Source organism: Anguilla anguilla, unplaced genomic scaffold, assembly GCF_013347855.1.
Source record: "Anguilla anguilla isolate fAngAng1 unplaced genomic scaffold, fAngAng1.pri scaffold_108_arrow_ctg1, whole genome shotgun sequence".
NCBI lineage: Eukaryota > Metazoa > Chordata > Actinopteri > Anguilliformes > Anguillidae > Anguilla > Anguilla anguilla.
In genome coordinates this window covers 32,113-50,534 of record NW_023312655.1, presented here as the reverse complement: position 1 = coordinate 50,534, position 18,422 = coordinate 32,113, and the positions used below count along the sequence as shown (strand labels likewise).

At 42.9% G+C, this 18,422-nt stretch overlaps 1 protein-coding gene across 1 annotated transcript; it reads left to right on the top strand.

Moving 5' to 3' along the window:
* Positions 1-14,087: 14,087 nt before the first annotated feature.
* Positions 14,088-17,753, top strand: LOC118219414 (the record flags this gene model as incomplete). The annotated part of the gene is made up of 2 exons (XM_035402557.1): positions 14,088-14,115; positions 16,314-17,753. A coding segment is annotated over exon 2 (1,430 nt), but the record flags the coding sequence as incomplete, so codon positions are not given.
* Between the last annotated feature and the right edge of the window lie 669 nt (positions 17,754-18,422).

Genomic DNA, 18,422 nt, shown 5'->3' with positions numbered 1-18,422 from the left:
AGCGACCGCCTAGAATTCCATGAAACCACTTAGAACTCCATAGAACCACCTAGCAACACCCTAGCAACTGCCTCAGACATCATAGCAACTACCTACCACTGTTCACTCCGTTCAGCACTATGTCGACTTTGCGTTGCCGGCAACCACACTTCACAATTTCTGGAGGAATTGTCTAGTTAGTGTGGTTGCCTTAGGGCAACTACACTATTATTATTGCACATATTATTATTCATATATTTTATTCTTTCCACCCATTTTTTGGACCGCTACTCCTCCCAGAGTTTTCACACCACATACACGTGCCATATGTCAAAATGACCGGCTTCTTTGGGAATCGTGTGCTATTACTTTGTGGAAAGTTTCGCTGCACGGTTTTTGAGAAATATTAATTTTTATGCCCAATTTTTCCCCATAGAGATGAATGGAGAAGGTGACGTCATTCATATGCGAACGGTGAAGTTACAGCATTGGTCGGCTTTGCACACGTGATGCGGTCAGCTCTACGGTCTCAGCAGGCAGGATAGGAAATAGCTGATTGCGGAAGTGAAAGAACGATATTCAAAATGAAAAATTACAAATGAAAACGCTGTCAGCTAGGTATATCAACAAACATATGGCTTAGGCATACAAAGAAGTCCTCAATAATAATAGTATTTCACGAGACATTACGCTAATTCGTTGACGACGTTTCGTCACATGCAGCGTCTTAGAATGCTAGTGCTAACAAACAGTGAACGGCTTTAATGCGATAATGAGAGCACTTTCGGTTGACCTAAAAAAACGATATAAATAAACCAACAATATACGTGCTGTTATACCTGGTTAGAAAGCTTATGCTCTCAGCTACTGAATAAACGAATTTTCAAACAAGCCAGACTTTGCGTATTTGCATGCTAGTGCTAACAAAGAGCGAATACGTTCTATGACATGATGACATAGCTTTCGGTTGACCTAAAAAAACGATATTAAAAAAACAAAAATAGACGTGCTGTTATACCTGGTTAGAAAGCTTATGCTCTCAGCTACTGAATAAACGAGTTCTCAAACAAGCCAGACTGTACTGAAAACTGGAACAACGCCGTCAACAGCACGTGTGCAGCAGCTTCAGGTCCGGTCTAACTCCAGAAATTTGGGTCAGCTAACATGTAGTAGGCTATCCTGTGTCTATGAGTTCGTATCTAAGGTAACAGATTAAACTCTGAATTGCAGCACAGTTAAATGTTTTTATTTGAATGGTAAAAATGAGCTGAACTTAACGTAAAACCATAAATCAATCACATTAATCTCCCTAGCCCTGTCTTGCTTTTTAAAATGGAGCGGTTGTGCAGTGCAGATATAACGTTTTTCCAAGACCCTCTGAAGTGGCCAGCTAGCTTTATGATTCGCCGTCACTCGTCACAGCATACCGTGAGTAAATCGCTGATCTCAAGTATTGATGAAGGGTTAATTTAGCTCTGAATACGTGTGTTGCAAATGAACTCGTTGCCGTGATGTTATATTATGTATACCATACTATGTCTCTGCTCATGCTACAGAAACTGTTCGCTCCGTTCAGCACAAAGTTGACTTTGTGTTGGCGGCAACCACACTTCACAATTTCTGCAGGAATTGTCTAGTTATTCATATATTTTATTCTTTCCACCCATTTTTTGGACCGCTACTCCTCCCAGAGTTTTCACACCACATACACGTACCATATGTCAAAATGACCGGCTTCATTGGGAATCGTGTGCTATTACTTTGTGGAAAGTTTCGCTGCACGGTTTTTGAGAAATATTAATTTTTATGCCCAATTTTCCCCATAGAGATGAATGGAGAAGGTGACGTCATTCATATGCGAACGGTGAAGTTACAACATTGGTCGGCTTTGCACACGTGATGCGGTCAGCTCTACGGTCTCAGCAGGCAGGATAGGAAATAGCTGATTGCGGAAGTGAAAGAACGATATTCAAAATGAAAAATTACAAATGAAAACGCTGTCAGCTAGGTATATCAACAAACATATGGCTTAGGCATAACTAGAAGTCCTCAATAATAATAGTATTTCACGAGACATTACGCTAATTCGTTGACGACGTTTCGTCACATGCAGCGTCTTAGAATGCTAGTGCTAACAAACAGTGAGTGGCTTTAATGCGATAATGAGAGCACTTTCGGTTGACCTAAAAAAACGATATTAAAAAACCAACAATATACGTGCTGTTATACCTGGTTAGAAAGCTTATGCTCTCAGCTACTGAAGAAACGAATTTTCAAACAAGCCAGACTTTCCGTCTTTGCATGCTAGTGCTAACAAAGAGCGAATACGTTCTATGACATGATGACATAGCTTTCGGTTGACCTAAAAAAACAATATTAAAAAAACAAAAATAGACGTGCTGTTATACCTGGTTAGAAAGCTTATACTCTCAGCTACTGAATAAACGAATTTTCAAACAAGCCAGACTTTCCGTCTTTGCATGCTAGTGCTAACAAAGAGCGAATACGTTCTATGACATGATGACAGCTTTCGGTTGACCTAAAAAAACGATATTAAAAAAACAAAAATAGACGTGCTGTTATACCTGGTTAGAAAGCTTATGCTCTCAGCTACCGAATAAACGAATTTTCAAACAAGCCAGACTTTGCGTATTTGCATGCTAGTGCTAACAAAGAGCGAATACGTTCTATGACATGATGACATAGCTTTCGGTTGACCTAAAAAAACGATATTAAAAAAACAAAAATAGACGTGCTGTTATACCTGGTTAGAAAGCTTATGCTCTCAGCTACTGAATAAACGAATTTTCAAACAAGCCAGACTGTACTGAAAACTGGAACAACGCCGTCAACAGCACGTGTGCAGCAGCTTCAGGTCCGGTCTAACTCCAGAAATTTGGGTCGGCTAACACGTAGTAGGCTATCCTGTGTCTATGAGTTGGTATCTAAGGTAACAGATTAAACTCTGAATTGCAGCACAGTTAAATGTTTTTATTTGAATGGTAAAAATGAGCTGAACTTAACGTAAAACCATAAATCAATCACATTAATCTCCCTAGCCCTGTCTTGCTTTTTAAAATGGAGCGGTTGTGCAGTGCAGATATAACGTTTTTTCCAAGACCCTCTGAAGTGGCCAGCTAGCTTTATGATTCGCCGTCACTCGTCACAGCATACCGTGAGTAAATCGCTGATCTCAAGTATTGATGAAGGGTTAATTTAGCTCTGAATACGTGTGTTGCAAATGAACTCGTTTCCGTGATGTTATAGCATGTATAGCATACTCTGTCTCTGCTTATACTACAGAAACTGTTCACTCCGTTGAGCACAAAGTTGACTGCGTTGGCGGCAACCACACTTCACAATTTCTGCAGGAATTGTCTAGTTATTAGTGTGGTTGCCTTAGGGCAACTACACTATTATTATTGCACATATTATTAGTGTGGTTGCCTTAGGGCAACTACACTATTATTATTGCACATATTATTATTATTATTATTATTATTATTCTTTCCGCCTGTTTTTTGGACCGCTACTCCTCCCAGAGTTTTCGCACCACATACACGTGCAATATGTCAAATCGAGCGGCTTGATCGGGAATGGTGTGCTATTACTTTGTGGAAAGATTGGTTGCACGGTTTTTGAAAAATTTGAATTTTTGTAGGCAATTTTTCCCCATAGGGAATGAATGGCGGAATGTTCACCCTTGTGATGTCACAATGCTCTGTCTTCTCACCCTTGTGATGTCACAATGCCCTGTCTGCTAGCAGCAGTACTCTGGTCTCTCTCTAGATTTGAACATTCTGCCATTCATCTCTATGGGGAAAAATTGCCCACAAATTGTACAATGCCTCATTGGACATAGTAGAGAGTCATTTGTCCATTGGTGTAGATCAGCCTTGCCCCCCTTCCTGATTGGCCGATGTTTGATATTTCATAACTTTTGAACCGTTTGTCATAGAGAACTATGGGTCGCGTCATTGGACTCAGTAAAGACCTAGCAACCGCCTAGAACTCAATAGCAAACCCCTAGCAACACCCTAGCAACCACCTAGAACACCCTAGCAACGGCCTAGAACTCCATAGCAACCACCTAACAACACACTAGCAAACACCTGGAACACCATATCAAATGCCTGGCAACACCCTAGCAACCGGCTATAACGCCATTGAAACCACCTAGCAACACCATAGTAACCACCTAGAACACCATAGCAACTACTTAGCAACACCCTAGCAACCACCTGGAATACCATAGCAACCACCTAGCAACACCCTAGGAACAATCTGGAACACCATAACAACTGCCTAGCAACACCCTAGCAACCACATGGAACACCATAGCAACAACCTAGCAACACCCTAGCAACCACCTGGAACACCATAACAACTGCCTAGCAACACCCGAGCAACCGCCTAAAACTCCATAGCAACCACCTAGCAACATCCTAGCAACCACTTTGAATACCCTAGCAACCGCCTAGCAACACCCTAGCAACCACCTGGAACACCATAGCAACCACCTAGCAACACCCTAGCAACAATCTGGAACACCATAACAACTGCCTAGCAACACCCTAGCAACCACATGGAACACCATAGCAACGACCTAGCAACACCCTAGCAACCACCTAGAACTCCATAGTAACCACCTAGCAACACCCTAGCAACCGCATAGAACTCCATAGCAACCACCTAGCAACATCCTAGCAACCACTTTGAATACCCTAGCAACCCCCTAGCAACACCCTAGCAACCACCTAGAACTCCATAGCAACCACCTAGCAACACCCTAGCAACCGCCTAGAACTCCATAGCAACCACCTAGCAACACCATAGCAACCGCCTAGAACTCCATAGCAACCACCTAGCAACACCCTAGCAACCACCTAGAACTCCATAGCAACCACCTAGCAACACCCTAGCAACCACCTATAACTCCATAGCAACCGCCTAGCAACACCCTAGCAACCGCCTAGAACTCCATAGCAACCACCTAGCAACACCCTAGCAACCACCTAGAATTCCATAGCAACCACCTAGCAACACCATAGCAACCACTTACAATACCCTAGCAACCCCCTAGAAACACCCTAGCAACCACCTATAACTCCATAGCAACCACCTAGCAACATCCTTGCAACCACCTAGAATACCCTAGCAACACCCTAGCAACCGCCTATAACTCCATAGCAACCGCCTAGCAACACCCTAGCAACCATCTAGAACTCCTTAGCAACCACCTAGCAACACCCTAGCAACCGCCTAGAACTCCATAGCAACCACCTAGCAACACCCTAGCAACACCCTAGCAACCACCTAGAACTCCATAGCAACCACCTAGCAACACCCTAGCAACGGCCTAGAACTCCATAGCAACCACCTAGCAACACCATAGCAACCACCTAGAACTCCATAGCAACCACCTAGCAACATCCTAGCAACCACTTCGAATACCCTAGCAACCCCCTAGCAACCCCCTAACCAGAAGTCTGAGCTGCCTCAGACATCATAGCAACTACGTACCACTGTTCACTCCGTTCAGCACAAAGTCGACTTTGCGTTGGCGGCAACCACACTTCACAATTTCTGCAGGAATTGTCTATTTATTATTATTATTCTTTCCGCCTGTTTTTTGGACCGCTACTCCTCCCAGAGTTTTCGCACCACATACACGTGCAATATGTCAAATCGAGCGGCTTGATCGGGAATGGTGTGCTATTACTTTGTGGAAAGATTGGTTGCACGGTTTTTGAAAAATTTGAATTTTTGTGGGCAATTTTTCCCCATAGGGAATGAATGGCGGAATGTTCACCCTTGTGATGTCACAATGCTCTGTCTTCTCACCCTTGTGATGTCACAATGCCCTGTCTTCTAGCAGCAGTACTCTGATCTCTCTCTAGATTTGAACATTCTGCCATTCATCTCTATAGGGAAAAATTGCCCACAAATTGTACAATGCCTCATTGGACATGGTAGAGAGTCCTTTGTCCATTGGAGTAGAACAGCCTTGCCCCCCTTCCTGATTGGCCGATGTTTGATATTTCATAACTTTTGAACCGTTTGTCATAGAGAACTATGGGTCGCGTCATTGGACTCAGTAAAGACCTAGCAACCCCCTAGCAACACCCTAGCAACCATCTAGAACACCCTAGCAACGGCCTAGAACTCCATAGCAACCAGCTAACAACACACTAGCAAACACCTGGAACACCATAGCAAATGCCTGGCAACACCCTAGCAACCGGCTATAATGCCATAGCAACCACCTAGCAACACCATAGTAACCACCTAGAACACCATAGCAACCACCTAGCAACACCCTAGCAACCACCTGGAACACCATAGCAACCACCTAGCAACACCCTAGCAACAATCTGGAACACCATAACGACTGCCTAGCAACACCCTAGCAACCACATGGAACACCATAGCAACGACCTAGCAACACCCTAGCAACCACCTGGAACACCATCACAACTGCCTAGCAACACCCTAGCAACCGCCTAAAACTCCATAGCAACCACCTAGCAACATCCTAGCAACCACCTAGAATACCCTAGCAACCCCCTAGCAACACCCTAGCAACCACCTAGAAATCCATAGCAACAACCTAACAACACACTAGCAACCACCTGGAACACCATAGCAAATGCCTGGCTACACCCTAGCAACCACCTAGAACTCCATAGCAAACACCTAGCAACCACCTGGAACACCATAACAACAGCCTAGCAACACCCTAGCAACCGCCTATAACTCCATAGCAACCACCTAGCAACACCCTTGCAACCACCTAGAACTCCATAGCAACCACCTAGCAACACCCTAGCAACCACCTAGAACTCCATAGCAACAACCTAGTAAAACCATAGCAACCGCCTAGAACTCCATAGCAACCACCTAGCAATACCCTAGCAACGGCCTAGAACTCCATAGCAACCACCTAGCAACACCATAGCAACCCCCTAGAACTCCATAGCAACCACCTAGCAACATCCTAGAAACCACTTAGAATACCCTAGCAACCCCCTAGCAACCACCTAGAACTCCATAGAAACCACCTAGCAACACCCTAGCAACCACCTAGCAACACCATAGCGCCTAGAACTCCATAGCAACCACCTAGCAACACCCTAGCAACCACCAAGAACTCCATAGTAACCACCTAGCAACACCCTAGCAACGGCCTAGAACTCCATAGCAACCACCTAGCAACACCATAGCAACCGCCTAGAACTCCATAGCAACCACCTAGCAACACCCTAGCAACCACCTAGCAACACCATAGCAACCGCCATGAACTCCATAGCAACCACCTAGCAACACCCTAGCAACCACCTGGAACACCATAGCAACCACCTAGCAACACCCTAGCAACCACTTGGAACACCATAACAACTGCCTAGCAACAGCCTAGCAACCACCTATAACTCCATAGCAACCACCTAGCAACACCCTAGCAACCACCTGGAACACCATAACAACTGCCTAGCAACACCCTAGCAACCGCCTAGAACTCCATAGCAACCACCTACCAACCACTTAGCATACCCTAGCAACCACCTAGCAATGCCCTAGCAACCACCTGGAGCTCAATAGCAACCACCGGAAACTCCATAGCAACCACCTAGCACCACCCTAGCGACCGCCTAGAATTCCATGAAAACACTTAGAACTCCATAGAACCACCTAGCAACACCCTAGCAACTGCCTCAGACATCATAGCAACTACCTACCACTGTTCACTCCGTTCAGCACAAAGTCGACTTTGCGTTGGCGGCAACCACACTTCACAATTTCTGCAGGAATTGTCTAGTTATTATTATTATTCCACCCATTTTTTGGACCGCTACTCCTCCCAGAGTTTTCACACCACGTACGCGTGCAATATGTCAAATCGAGCGGCTTGATTGGGAATGGTGTGCTATTACTTTTTAGAAGGTTTGGGTGGACGGTTTTTGAAAAATTTGAATTTTTGTGGGCAATTTTTCCCATAGAGAATGAATGGCGGAATGTTCACCTTTGTGATGTCACAATGCTCTGTCATCTCACCCTTGTGATGTCACAATGGTCTGTCTTCTAGCAGCAGTACTCTGGTCTCTCTCTAGATTTTAACATTCTGCCATTCATCTCTATGGGGAAAAATTGCCCACAAATTGTGCAATGCCTCATTGGACATGGTAGAGAGTCCTTTGTCCATTGGTGGAGATCAGCCTCGCCCCCCTTCCTGATTGGCCGATGTTTGATATTTCATAACTTTTGAACCGTTTGTCATAGAGAACTATGGGTCGCGTCATTGGACTCAGTAAACACCTAGCAACCGCCTAGAACTCCATAGCAACCCCCTAGCAACATCCTAGCAACCGGCTCTAACTCCATAGCAACGATCTAGCAACCCATAACAACCAGCTAGAAAACCCTAGCAACCATCTAGTATTCCATAGCAACCACCTGGAACACCATAGCAAATGCCTAGCAACACCCTAGCAACCGCCTATAACTCCATAGCAACCACCTAGCAACACCCTAGCAACCACCTGGAACACCATAGCAACCACCTAGCAACAATCTGGAACACCATAACAACTGCCTAGCAACACTCTAGCAACCACATGGAACACCATAGCAACGACCTAGCAACACCCTAGCAACCACCTAGAACTCCATAGCAACCACCTAGCAACACCCTAGCAACCGCCTAGAACTCCATAGCAACCACCTAGCAACACCCTAGCAACGGCCTAGAACTCCTTAGCAACCACCTAGCAACACCATAGCAACCGCCTAAAACTCCATAGAAACCACCTAGCAACACACTAGCAACCACCTAGCAACACCATAGCAACTGCCTAGAACTCCATAGCAACCACCTAGCAACACCCTAGCAACCACTTGGAACACCATAACAACTGCCTAGCAACACCCTAGCAACCACTTGGAACACCATAACAACTGCCTAGCAACCCCCTAGCAACATCCTAGCAACCGGCTCTAACTGCATAGCAACGACCTAGCAACCCATAACAACCAGCTAGAAAACCCTAGCAACCATCTAGAATTCCATAGCAACCACCTGGAAGACCATAGCAAATGCCTAGCAACACCCTAGCAACCGCCTATAACTCCATAGCAACCACCTAGCAACATCCTAGCAACCATTTAGAATACCCTAGCAACCACCTAGCAACACCCTAGCAACCACCTGGAACACCATAGCAACCACCTAGCAACACCCTAGCAACAATCTGGAACACCATAACAACTGCCTAGCAACACCCTAGCAACCACATGGAACACCATAGCAACGACCTAGCAACACCCTAGCAACCACCTAGAACTCCATAGCAACCACCTAGCAACACCCTAGCAACCGCCTAGAACTCCATAGCAACCACCTAGCAACACCCTAGCAACGGCCTAGAACTCCTTAGCAACACCTAGCAACACCATAGCAACCGCCTAAAACTCCATAGCAACCACCTAGCAACACCCTAGCAACCACCTAGCAACACCATAGCAACTGCCTAGAACTCCATAGCAACCACCTAGCAACACCCTAGCAACCACTTGGAACACCATAACAACTGCCTAGCAACCCCCTAGCAACATCCTAGCAACCGGCTCTAACTGCATAGCAACGACCTAGCAACCCATAACAACCAGCTAGAAAACCCTAGCAACCATCTAGAATTCCATAGCAACCACCTGGAAGACCATAGCAAATGCCTAGCAACACCCTAGCAACCGCCTATAACTCCATAGCAACCACCTAGCAACATCCTAGCAACCATTTAGAATACCCTAGCAACCACCTAGCAACACCCTAGCAACCACCTGGAACACCATAGCAACCACCTAGCAACACCCTAGCAACAATCTGGAACACCATAACAACTGCCTAGCAACACCCTAGCAACCACATGGAACACCATAACAACGACCTAGCAACACCCTAGCAACCACCTAGAACTCCATAGCAACCACCTAGCAACACCCTAGCAACCGCCTAGAACTCCATAGCAACCACCTAGCAACACCATAGCAACCACCTAGAACTCCATAGCAACCACCTAGCAACACCCTAGCAACCACCTAGAACTCCATAGCAACCACCTAGCAACACCCTAGCAACGGCCTAGAACTCCATAGCAACCACCTAGCAACACCATAGCAACTGCCTAGAACTCCATAGCAACCACCTAGCAACACCCTAGCAACGGCCTAGAACTCCATAGCAACCACCTAGCAACACCATACCAACTGCCTAGAACTCCATAGCAACCACCTAGAACTCCATAGCAACCACCTAGCAACACCATAGCAACCGCCTAGAACTCCATAGCAAACACCTAGCAACACCCTAGCAACCAGCTAGAACTCCATAGCAACCACCTAGCAACACCATAGCAATGGCCTAGAACTCCATAGCAACCACCTAGCAACACCCTAGCAACCACCTAGCAACACCATAGCAACCGCCTAGAACTCCATAGCAACCACCTGGCAACACCCTAGCAACCACCTGGAACACCCTAGCAACTACTTAGCAACACCATAGCAATGTCTATAATTGTTGTAAATAGCCAAACTGTTAGCGTGTACATAACTGTAAATAGCCAGTGGGATTTTGTAGAGTAGTCTTGCAAATAATTGTGTTCAAACGCACTTGTAGATAGCCACTGTAGCATGTATGAGCATCTCTGTTAGCTAGCCGCTAAGGCACCCCCTCCCTCTCTGTGCCCCTGCTGTGTCTCCCACCCCTTACGTCACTGCTTGCTCGATGTCCGTTGTCTGTGATTGGCTGATTGTGACGTGTGTATGTTGGGGAAATCGTGAGTAACTTGCATACGGGGAGGGAATAAAAATGTGTTTTTGACTGTGGGAGATGGAGAGTGAATCTGCTAAGTGAAGAGAGCTGAATACCTGGTGCTGTACATTGCTTGCTTGCTTAATTTTGCCTAATAAATCGAAGCTCAGCTGGAGCGATTCGAGCACGAAAATCTCATCTCTGCCTCATCTGTGACCAAGGATCATCACAATATGATATTTTAATTTCCAACAATACTTTTAATGAATTACTACATGGGTATTCTACCAGAAAGTATTCAACAACCCCTTTCACTTTGACAAACCTGTACTGTAAATATACCATAAGGCCCAATTCTATCAGGATAAGAAACATTGTGACTACTTTAACTAAAATAGTAAAGTGCATCAGTTAGCTCGTTAGCTGGCAAGTGTGCAATGCAAGCAGACTAGCTCAGAGAGCTAACATTAGCCGAAAATCTTTGAGTTAGCTAGCTAGCGAACAACGTCAGCTAACATTCTTTGACACTATTCACACCATGGAACTATAACCAGAGACTTTCTAAGTCTTAAATCGACTTTGCTATAACTATATGACTCACACAAACAACGTTAACTAACTTTAACAGTACCTACGCAAATGACATTCACGCACTGCCATATTTAAAATCTGTAATTAATTTACAAGCAAGTTAGCTCAGAGATGATCTAACGTTAACCGTTAGCTAGTGAGCTCGCTAAAATTACGTTGATACATCGCCAAATTCCTTGAAGACGGAAAATGAATTTTATTATTCTTTACATAAAATAATTTCTTACATTTTTTCTGCAATGTAGTCCATCACACAGAAGTGGAATATAGGCTACAGTCCAAAAAAAAGTTGTGTCCAGTTAAAAATAAAAACCGCGCCAGTCAAAACAAACGGAATCACCTTGATCTCTCATCGAAGTGCCGCAATGTACAAAAGCTCTGAGAGTTCAATATCAGGTCACCAATTCACTTGGTATTCCACGAGAGACGGTTGTCTAACAAAAGCCTACGATACAAATCTTTATATTTTAATCTATTTTGCTCATATTTCGTATTGTCCTTTGGCAGAAGATTTGGTAAGACTTTCGTTTTCATACATACATTTAATATTGTCGAGGTAAGACAGAAAAGACGGTGGTAACGTTAGTTGGCAGACTCCCGGTGCTGCGTTAGCTAACGCTAGCTAACTAGGTAGCCTACGTTAGCTCTACCTATTAGCTAGCTACGTTAGCTAACGTTCTGGCTAACGGCCGGCGAACAACTGGACTGAACAACTAATTTATTCGTAGTGATTAGAGATGTGTCCTTTGGCAGAAGGTTTGCTAAGACTTTCGTTTTCATACATAAATGCTGTAGCGGTGGCTAGCTGTAAGTGCATATCAGCGTGCTGTCCGTTGTGTTGATAGAAACGTACCGCTGGTTAACGCTAGAAGTCTACTTACACCACTATATCACCGAGGTTCAGAAAATGTAAGCCCGTGTTAATTATATTATGGTTAATTTTATTATGTGAATTCATTTAACTGAAGGTTTCTACGGCGGCGATCGAGCGGATCATTATTTTATTTTCTGTTAAAATCATTTAATTAATATCCAAGGAGATATCCAACTGCTTGCACGTTGCATGACATGTGTAGCCATTTACTAATATGATCGCATTTCAGGCTAGAAAATAAAGTAAGTTGATGCTGAAAACGTGTATGTAGGTAGGGAGGGCAAATGGAACTTTAGAATGTGGCCAGCTGTGTATGTGCGTGCATTTCTCACAGAAAAGGTCGTTTGTCGCCTTTTTTTTAGTTAATTAGTGTTGATGAAAGTGACAAGAATTAAGTGGTACCTGTGCTGTTAGCTTTTATTGATCGCCATACAAGGTGAATGTAAAGTAGCTAGCACAATCGGACAGCACTAACCATAAGAATGTAGGCTACTTTGAATGGTAGGCTACATGCTCGATCGAGCGGTAAATGTGAAAATCATTCGATTAGTCAGCGGCACCGACATGTCACACCCTCAATAAATGGCAAATGTCACCGTAGAAGATTGAATTAAATCTTTTAAGGTTAGCTGTATATATATTCCGCTTGGCCACAGTGAGTGAAACTAGATGAGCCGAACGTATAGTTGCTATGTAAATTACGTCAAAAGGATTCAGCCTTGTTGTTTGCTACCTAAACTTCACAGTCCCGACTTTATCATTGATGGAATTTTGGGAAAGTGCGAGCTAAAAGGCCACAAAACAGTCAATAGATCACATTAATATTCCATATATGTACAATCGCTGTTCACAATACGTTAATGTAAGGCTAAACTGGTATTTTAATCACAATAGCCTACTTGTGTTAATTTTTAAAAATGTATTTTTCGATTGTCCTCTCTAATTCAGGGTGATATAGAAGATCTCCCGGTGTATTGACCACCCACCTTCCTCATCACAGCAGGTTTGTAATTTGTGTAACGATTAGTTGCATTTAATTGTGGTAAGATATCAAGTATAGCCTATAGTAGATAGATCAGAAGGGGACTTAGGTTGTCATTGTGATTAGAGTACAACAGTTGTTGCAGCGTACTGCGCCAGTTTTTTTCTCTTTTTTTCTAGAGTCGGCTGGTCATTCAGCAGGCCTGCCATTGGAGAAGGACTACAGTTGGTGCAGAAAGTGTTCCAGTTCTGCCCTCTACAGTTCGGTAGAGGCGTGGTACAGGCATGTAATTCGTATTATACAGAATTTAGCATTTGAGCTGTTTCAACTGGGAAAATTATTATGTGTAAAGAATAAACCACGACGGGCTGTCCCGTTATTGGAAAATAATGTACGACGTCGGTGGTGATACCAAAAACTATGGTAGTTCTATTTGCACTATTTTTAAGCGAAAACCTCTGGTCTTTAATTCTATGAAAACGGATTCTATCAAGAAAAAATTGTTCATTCTCGTTTTATACCATACAATTAGCAGCAATGTTGGTCATTTTTGTCATTAGCATACATTATTTAAGAAAACTGTATGAAACAATAACTCTATGAAATTCACCCTAGCACTGTCTTGCATTTTAAATTGGTGTGGTCATGCAGTGTAGACATAGCGTCTTTCTGAAACCGGGTTTGAATGCCAGCTAGCTTTATGATGGTTCGACGTCACTCGTCATCTGGCTAATATTAAAATTCTGGGTTTTAGGTCAGAATCATTTCAAGTCATGGTTGTTATTATCTCGGCTAGCTAGTCAGCTAAATACAGAATTATATTCAAAACAGCGGTTACTATGAACGCAATCGTTCTAAAGTTCGGTAGAGGCGTGGTTACAGGTATGTAATTAGTATTATACAGAAGTCAGCATTTGAGCTGTTTCAACTGGGAAAATTATTATTTGTGAGGAATAAACCACAACGGGCTGTCCCGTTATTGTAAAATAATGTACGATGGGGTAAGCTACAATATTTTCTGATAACAGGACAGCCCGGATCGGGTTATTCCACTTATACTCCACTCTTACTGTGCCCCAGGACAGTTCAGTCAGTATGTGTGAACATGCACCACTCTCTCCTAAAGCTAGAAATTGGAGAGAGAACCCTCCAATCAGTGATGTCAGCATTTGAGCTGTTTTAACTGGGAAAATTATCTATATAATTAAGAGATTCACTATATTACATTTGTTGAATTATTTTAAAGCTGAATGTCACCCATTTTAAGAATTCACATATATGTTACTGTGCCCCAGGACAGTTCAGTCAGTATGTGAACACCCACCACTCTCTCTCTTGGAGACAACCCTCCAATCGGTGATGTCATTGGGATGTAAAATCTGGAGCTGCTCTATAGACAATGAATGGGGCTCTGACTTTATGAGGCTATAAAATGTTTGTGAGCTTTTGCACCCAAATGAGGATTCAATTCTGGTTCAGACCTAGCAATGCTAGATTATAAATGTATTTTGGGTATTAGAGCTCACATAGACATTGTATGGCCTCACAAAGTCAGAGCCACATTCACTGTCTATGGAGCAGCCCCAGATTTTACATCTAAATTGTCTCAAATGTAGGAGATTATGATAAGATTATGTAAGATTTCCGCGATGCGGAAAAAGCGGACGGAATCGCGGGATCCAGTCATAAAAATGGAATTAACGGTAAAACGTTAAATCTCATGGAATTTAACATGTTTCTGATTAAATTAATCAAAAGCCGTTATAAATTATTGTGAACAGTGTAACAGCACTCCCTCATGTGATATTGCTTAAATAAAATGAGGAAGAGAAACATTTCCCCGTTTTGGGGAGTTGTGTGTGTGGCAGGGTTTTGTACGTGCGCGCGACTGCGTTCAACACATCAACGAACCTAGAAAAATAGACTCCTCACAGACAAGCGTGAGGCACTCATTGTAGTATAACTACCTTCGAAATAATAGCATTACGTCGGATATGAAAAAGAAAGCCTTCTTTATAATGGAAAACAGTTGACGTACATTTTATACTTACAAACAATAAACTAGCGCTAGGCTATTCACTTGGCATTTACGTCTCAGTCGCATATGAAATCAAAACAAAAAAACGGTCACTTTCTTCCTTCTTTCCAGCCGCAAGGAATTCTGGTACTTGAAGTTTTTCAACCATTCGTTTGCCAATACAACGGAGAAATGCATCTCTAATCAATATCAATCAAACGTAATACAAATGAAATGTATTTCTGTTTAACTCTTAACTGTAAATAATATAGATATACTTTTAACAACTTTCAGTGAATTACAATAAATTAACCATGTAACCTATTAAGTTAGCTACAACACTCACTGAGCTGAACACAAAGAGGCTGACAATCATGTATTTCAATGGAGATGTCTCTGAGAGATGTAAAACAGACACAGATAGCTCTGTTCATTAAGCAGTTATTTAAATTGTGTTCATTGCTACAACAGATTTTTTTTCAGATGTTTTCATTGTGAAGCTCTTTTGTGCAGCACTTTACTTGACTAAAATTAGCAATGTTTTGTTTTGGATTAAGCTATTTTGTGCATTGTTGTGTTCATTGTTATATATATTGTCATATTTTCATTTGATTAAGGATAATACATTATTACATTGGGTCTGATCAAATGGATTCATAAAACAATTTTTGATGATAAAATGGGATTAAACCATAAAACACAGAATCCAGAAAAATTACAAACACGGTAAACACGGAATTTGGGAAAACATAAAACGGAATTCAGAAAAAAATAAAACGGATTTCATAGAGCCCTACAAATGTCACCAGCAGTGGCTTTATTTCGTCACACAAGGGTCTGACAACATTTAAGACATATTCTAACATTAATTTGCTCCTAAAACAATATTAAACTTATCCAAAAGTGTTTATTGGTTTTCCCTGCTGTGTTCATCTGGTCTGTACTGATCTGCTCATTACTAGATACAGTATTTAAAGGCAAATAAGATGATTACATAATTTCCTGGTTAGTGTTAACATTTAAAAACTCATCTTATTTGTCCATTATCTATCACATCATTTAGTGATAACATCATGCCACGCCGAGGAAAGAGATCTGAGGCTGCAAAGCAACGCTGGGCTAAGTTGGACCTTTCAGACCCTCGGTTTCAGAGTCCAGAACTACAAAGTAGCGTTGCAGTCATGGAGGTATGTGACAGGGAGTGTACACAGGAGGTGTGTTGTCTACCGGTGGTGTCATCCCCATGCACAGCTCAGTATTATGCACAACCTGAGGTTAAAGAGGTCAACAGCAATGTGCAGGTCATAGACCTTTCTGAAAATTATAGTGTACAAGAATCATGCGCCCCACCACCCTCTGTGATATCTGTGCTGGCGTCCCATAGTCAGGATCATAGTGGCTATGAGCCTGAGTCAAGGAATCGTCAGTGTACATGCATGGCTCTGACATTTCTAGCACACCAGAATGAGGGTCATGACTTGAAGGAGGCTGATCTTGACAAGATACTGGACAAGGGAGACAGTCTGTATAAGAGAACTATAAAACAGCTAAAAAGTGAAAAGAGGTTCCGCAACTACTATTTGACCTTGGAGGAAACACCACTCACTGTCGCAACTGAGCACCATGAGTACAGGGTGCAAAGATCTCCAGTGGAAATGGGATTCATGAGAGACAAGGGAGATCCTGGCACAGAGGATTGGTTTCAAAATCTTCGCACAAGACTTCAGTGTCTGTCTGTAGGTGTTACACATGCACTGCTTACAGTATCACCATATATCATTGCCGTGTTCAGAGACCAGTCTGGGAGATATGGACTGTTTGACTCTCATAACAGAAATGCTGATGGGCTACCTGAGCATGGGGGAAAAGCTGTAATGATGACCTTCACGCATTTGGATGATCTAATTGAAAAGATTGATCATTTGAATGCCTTGCTACATGGTGGGTCTATTGACAAAAAACAGTTTGACTTCATGCCGGTGACATTTGCACATGCAAAGGCTTTGTCACACCGTTTGCCTTCCCTACAAGTGCAATCTGACAACCCGCATGACAGAAGGCCTGCGGAGGTGAAGGTGACACCAACTACCAAACATGAAACAGATACTGGACTCCCAACCAGCCAACATTCTCTGCAGTCAGTCAATGCACTGTCCACACACGTGATATCAAAGGCTACACAGGTTACAACATCTAAAAAACTCAGTAAACGGCAAAGAAAAAAACAAATGAAGAAACAAAGAAAAGACACACAGCTGTGTGTAATGATATCTGCCACTGGTAAAAAACAAACATCTCAGAGAGAGCGATACAGAAGAGAAGCAGATTTCAGGGAGAAGAAGAAGGAATCCATCATCATCAAATACAAAACAGATCCACATTTCAGGTTGAAACAGAAAGAATCCATAACAGGGAGATACCTAACGGATCCACATTTCAGGATGAAGCAGAAGGAATCCATTACGAGGAGATACAAAATGGATCCACATTTCAGGATGAAGCAGCAGGAATCCATTACGAGGAGATACAAAACGGATCCACATTTCAGGATGAAGCAGAAGGAATCCATTAGGAGGAGATACAAAACAGATCCACATTTCAGGATGAAGCAGAAGGAATCCATAACGAGGAGATACAAAACGGATCCACATTTCAGGATGAAGCAGAAGGAATCCATAACGAGGAGATACAAAACGGATCCACATTTCAGGATGAAGCAGCAGGAATCCATAACGAGGAGATACAAAACGGATCCACATTTCAGGAAGAAGCACAAGGAAAACATGAAGGAATCCATCACCATCAAATACAAACCAGATCCACATTTCAGGATGGCCCATAAGCTGCGCTGTTCATTGAAAATAAGAATAAAATACAGAGAGGTGAATAAAGTCATGCTTCAAAAGTGCATTGATGAAAAAAATAGGCTACTTCAGAGAGCTATAGCCACTTTCCAGGAACACATTAAAGGTGGGCCAACTTTTGTATGCACAATGTGCCATCGCACCCTTTTCCCCAATCAAGTGCGATTTTGCAATCGATCAAATTACAAGAAGAATCCACGTGAGGTTGCTGCCTGTTTGACAGGGAAATATGTTCATGTGTGTGGCCATCAATGTGGAGGACCTGACCAATGCACTGTGCCTGATGAAAGGAGAAAGGAGTGGATTTG